This window comes from Rhinichthys klamathensis, unplaced genomic scaffold, assembly GCF_029890125.1.
Source record: "Rhinichthys klamathensis goyatoka isolate OS25496 unplaced genomic scaffold, OSU_Roscu_1.1 h1tg000539l_1, whole genome shotgun sequence".
NCBI classification, from domain to species: Eukaryota; Metazoa; Chordata; class Actinopteri; order Cypriniformes; family Leuciscidae; genus Rhinichthys; species Rhinichthys klamathensis.
In genome coordinates this window covers 225,001-230,058 of record NW_026607014.1, presented here as the reverse complement: position 1 = coordinate 230,058, position 5,058 = coordinate 225,001, and the positions used below count along the sequence as shown (strand labels likewise).

At 40.1% G+C, this 5,058-nt stretch overlaps 1 protein-coding gene across 31 annotated transcripts in view; it reads right to left on the bottom strand.

Annotated features, from left to right (window-relative positions):
* Positions 1-541: 541 nt before the first annotated feature.
* rims2a (regulating synaptic membrane exocytosis 2a) overlaps positions 542-5,058 on the bottom strand; it is a 201,007-nt gene continuing 196,490 nt past the window's right edge. For all 31 annotated transcript variants that reach the window (XM_056238766.1, XM_056238767.1, XM_056238770.1 and 28 more), the window contains 5 exons: positions 2,515-2,656; positions 2,211-2,323; positions 1,984-2,085; positions 1,751-1,890; positions 542-1,074 (listed from right to left, as the gene is read on the bottom strand). In XM_056238766.1, coding sequence (XP_056094741.1) covers positions 859-1,074; positions 1,751-1,890; positions 1,984-2,085; positions 2,211-2,323; positions 2,515-2,656 — 713 coding nt within the window. In that variant the 3' untranslated portion in view covers positions 542-858. The remainder of the gene's footprint in view (positions 1,075-1,750; positions 1,891-1,983; positions 2,086-2,210; positions 2,324-2,514; positions 2,657-5,058) is intronic.

The following is a 5,058-nucleotide window of genomic DNA, read 5'->3' as shown; positions in this document are numbered from 1 at the left end:
TTTTTCTTCTTCAAATCACACTGTAGCATTCACTCCCCATGAAAACCATGCACTAGTGAAATTTATCTTTAGAAATAATAGAAATGGTTGAAAATGGCTGATCCGGTTTGTTTTTTCTTTTTTCCTCATCATCTTTTTTTTTTTTTTTGCAAGTAGCAGTCTGAGAAATTGATTTATTTTCTATTTACTTTTTTTTACTTTTTTTTTTTTTTTTAAGTTCAGCTAAAGTTGTGTCCATGCAACAAAAAACTTGTTATTTCTTCTTTAGGTTTCATACAGTATCAAGAGAAGAAATTCAATTTGATCTTAAAAGATGATTCAAACCTACATGTCATCTCTGTATTGATCTAGCAGAATCTTATCTGGGAAGTGAGGTGACCATTCCCGCGTCATATTCTTGTTTTGTGTGTACATTTCTGGGTCTGTTGGCATGGCTTGACCCAAGGAACACTGTTAGCCCATGTAGATACAAATACATCAACATTAAAAGAAACATAAATGGAAAATGAAAGGGCCCATTTCAAAAAGGGCTTCTGAAGTACTCAACATTTCGCTTCTCAGTTCAGGCTCAACTCCAATGGCTTCAAATAGGTTCTAAAATCAAGAATTGTGACGTTCCATGAGCTCAGGAGCCCATTTCCAGCTTCGTCTCGTCCCTACCCTCTAGGGGGTGCTCTTTGCGCACGGTGTGTGCGGCATTTTTTTTGCGAGCAAAAACAGGACCGCTTTTTTCACCCCTAAGAAACAAGCTCTGAACACACAACATCAAGCATGCAGTGTTACCGGGGGGAAGGACCTGTCGCAATTCTCAAACTCCACCCATTGGCTGCTACAGTAACGCTATATTTCAGAAAACTGCTACGAGCGACCGAACGGCCCGGACCCGCTGTCGAGAGATGACTGGGAAGCTCTTCTGGTCAACGGGGCCAAGGTTGGGTCGACCAATGAAGAGGGAGGAAACAGTTTGAACCAGCCAATAACCATGTTGGACAAGTCCAGATCATCTAAAAGTATCTGAGCGGCTCCCATGAAGGATTTGTGGTCCATTCGTCCATAGTCTCCCCACACAATGATCTACGATGGGAAGAGAATTAAGAATTAATGAATAGACTGAGGCCAGGTCTCATAATAAAAAAATATGAATAGATGTCTAAGATATCATGGAAAAAATGTGTTTTATTGTGTAATTATGTGTAAACTCTGTATTTTATTGTTTTCTCTTATTTTCTCATATACTTTATTCAATCATTAAACTGCATTATATATTGCATCGCTATACACATATATAAACATATATAATAATAATAATAAATATTAATTTCAATCGCAATTAATTATATATACTGTATATATACAGGGCTTGACATAAACTTTTTTTTTTGCTCACCAGCCACTGTGGTTAGTGGTTTTCCAAAGTTACTAGCCACCCAGTATTTTTACTGGCCACAATTTTGACATCGATACCATGGGGAAAAATTGCCATTTAGATATTTTTTTAATTATCTCATAATTTGGCAGCAGGTATATTAGGCTGCTGTCACTTTAAGACTGTTTTTGTTCACTTGAAACATAACTGACTGTGTTACGCGAATACTCGCCAAGACCGGCATTTTGACATTATATTTTGTATTTGACTGTTTAAGCGCAATAAGCAGCGAAAAATAACTTAGTTTAGTTCTGAGAGGTGGCTTTATGTATGCACACTTGGCCAAACAACTGGTAAATTAAACCATTAGTGATGACATAATACCTGTAAAACCTTTCCTCCTGGGCTCTCCTCAAACGGCAGCTGCTGCTGGTAAAGAGGGTCCAGTGTTTTTCGTGCTACTTTTGTTTTCTTTTTGGCTATGCAGGCTCCATTCTCCAGTAGATACACCTTTACATAAGGGGCTGGAGACGAACAACAACAGATGGAGTTTAATCGTGAGCGATGAGTTTTCAAGTGCCCGTGAAATCACCTTTAGAAAGCAGAAGCACACTCACCTGGCAGTGCCTTAGAGCTTGATTTTCCCACAAGGCCTCTGGCTCGGATGACCTCTACCTCTAGGGCTCCTTTCTTTTCCACCATCCCAATCTGAATGTCACCTAGACATGAGAAAAATCAAGGATATATGAGTTACACATGATTAATATTACTGGGGAACTGAGTTTGACTGGAGACACAAGCACAATAGCAAAGTATACAGAAAGTCAAATAAACAAGTGCTCACCCATAGGGGGCGTGGCTAACGTCTGTCTGCCCACAAGCTGGGCGGGGCCAAGTCCATCCAGGAAGTCACTGAACTGACTGTCAGAAGAGAGTCTCACTCCAGGGAATATGAGGCTGGAGAAGAAAGAAAAAGGTTTTGATTAGAAAATTACTTGATCGGATGATTTGTTTTGGTCTATATTTTAACATTTTAAAACATGCATATATACATAAACATTCACATATTCATAGGCCACTAATATATACAGTATACACACTGTCATGCTTGTCAGAATGGTTGCGTGCATGTGTGTTTTGTTACTCACTTTCCCTCAGAGCTGTAGCTGTTCATGCTGCCGTCAGTGGATTCGCGGCTGGCCTGTCGGGTCATTCGGCTTCGCATCTCTACGGCCAGACCCGTCTCTGTGCTCCTCTGGATAGTGCTGCGCAGCTTCTTTCCTCCTGCTTCTACAGAGACAGAAAGAGAGAGAGAGAGAGAGAAAGAGAATTTGTCAATCAAATCAGGATATCAAGACGTTTCAGGCGGAGCGATGAAGGACACGTTTCTGCGCATTGAAAGCCAAAAGCCTCACACGTGGCTCAGATGTGACAGCTGATGTGCTGTTGATCTAGAGGGTGTGAAATGAAGAGTTAGGCACATGTGGTTCTGCTCCCACTCAACAATTTCCTGTTTTAGATACATACAGCGCTTTTTTATGTTTCTATATCTGGCCTACAGACATGCCCTAGTGTCTGTTACACGAGACGCAGTGTGATTTAGCACGACGGGTTATACAGGTGCACTGGACCAGAATTAAGCCTGACATGAACAAACACCTCAACCTGTGTCAGCTGAACACTTATCATAAAGCATAAAGACGGGAGCAGTGCATGTTAAATGCAATAATGCATGTCTTGAATATAATACTGTACGTTTTCAATGTCAAAATACTCTCTTCTTTATGAAGAGAGTACAGGTAAGCCTTCTGAGACTGACTTCCTGAGGATTGTAAACACTCTGGCACTTTCATAAACAGGTTAAAGTGGCATTTCAGTTCAATCGATGATGTCATTTTGAAGTGGGACTACCTGTTTGGCGCACAATGGTAGACGAGGTGGAAGGAGAGTTTGGGAAACTTGTCTGGAAACGTTCATTATTTCTCTCTGGTGCTGCTAGTGGAGCAGATGTTACACATTTTAACTTTATTCAAAAGTTTCCCAAGGTAAGCTAACAAGGGTTGTTGTTACCATAACAAAAAAAGAAGGAAAACCTTTTGTATCATGTTTGCATTTTATATTTTATAAGGCTGTTTTAAACCCAGTAGAGATATATCTAACTATAACAAAAATTGTGTATGTATTGTAAGTCGCTTTGGATAAAAGCGTCAGCTAAATGAATAAATGTAAATGTAATGTATGTAGAAGTAGAAATTGCACACACACACCACATATTCTATAACAATGCACTAAGTTGCAATGTTGCCTGCCACTCGGTCTACAGTTAGAGGAATGAAAAAACAAAACAGTAGTTTATTCCAATTACTATGATTCATTGCACAACTCTTCCTTTATTAATCATATTGCTGTTGGCAATAAGACATTTGAGGCTACAATCACTGTAAAACAAGTCTTCTCTTGGCTTTAACTTCAAGTACAAAATGAATGCACATCCTGTTCTTTTGTTGGCAAATAGAAATGAAAAAATTAAGAGGACAGTAATGTGAGGGCTACTCAGAATGCAAAACCCATCTTCAATAGGTGAGAGAGAAGGCTACGGGAAGCAGACACGGCTGAGCTGCTGAGATTCAACCATTCAATCGCTGGTCACACACACACACACACACACACACGCAGGCTTGATTTTCATTTCATTCAATGTCATCCGCCTCTGCTGTCGGCCCTGAGACGTAGCTGAACACAGGAGGATGACGAATATATCGGCGGATGTGGCTGTCCTTTTCTGTGCTAACAGCACAGTTGTACAGTATATAATAATCGAGAACTTGTAACAGTTGTGGTCTTGTTGAACTTGACCACAAGAAAACACTAGCCCCTTTCACACATACAGTCTTTAAGAGAGCATGTGTGAACAGGACCTTTTCAAAAATACCGGTAAATTGGTTCCGGCAATTTACCAGTAAGGGAAGTTGTAAAATTACCAGTAAATTACCGGTAATGTGCTCTATGTGAACGTGGAATGAAGATTACCGGTATGATCACGTAGAAAGTCGCGCTGACATAAGAAGCTTTGGGCCAATCATAAAGTTCTGATGGAGATGAAGTGATGACTTAGCGCTGTTTACAGTAAGATTTTTAATAGTTTTTCTATGTAAATATGCACTAGATGATCATCCTTGATCGTTTTGCCACATCTCGCAGCTTTTTCAACGCGCCGCACTCGAGACCCGGCCTTCTTCTCCATTCATCAGCGTTGCAGCTCTGCAGTTGGATACCATTATGCGCGTCTCGTGTTTTTAAGGGCAAAAACACATTCCGTTTGATCATCCCTTTATACCTTTCACTCAGATGTCAAAAATTTTGCCAAATTGAACAGAGTGAAACTAAAACGCTTCTCCTCATGCGGGTGGATGAAGACAACGGTGCGGCGTTTAAAGTTGACTTGGAATTTAACAGTATTTTGGAGCTGATGTGTGAATGGTCTCTTACAGGTAAAAAGCTTGTGTGAACAGCATATTTGTGTATTAACCGGTAAAGTCATTCTGGCAATTTTACGGTAATTTACCGGGATTGCTGTGTGAAAGTCACAATGATGCACAATGTCAGAAAACATCAAATTTCCCCCCAAAATAAAATTCTGCATAAAACCCCCATGTCGTTCCAAATCTGTATGAGTTTCTTTTTTCTGTTGG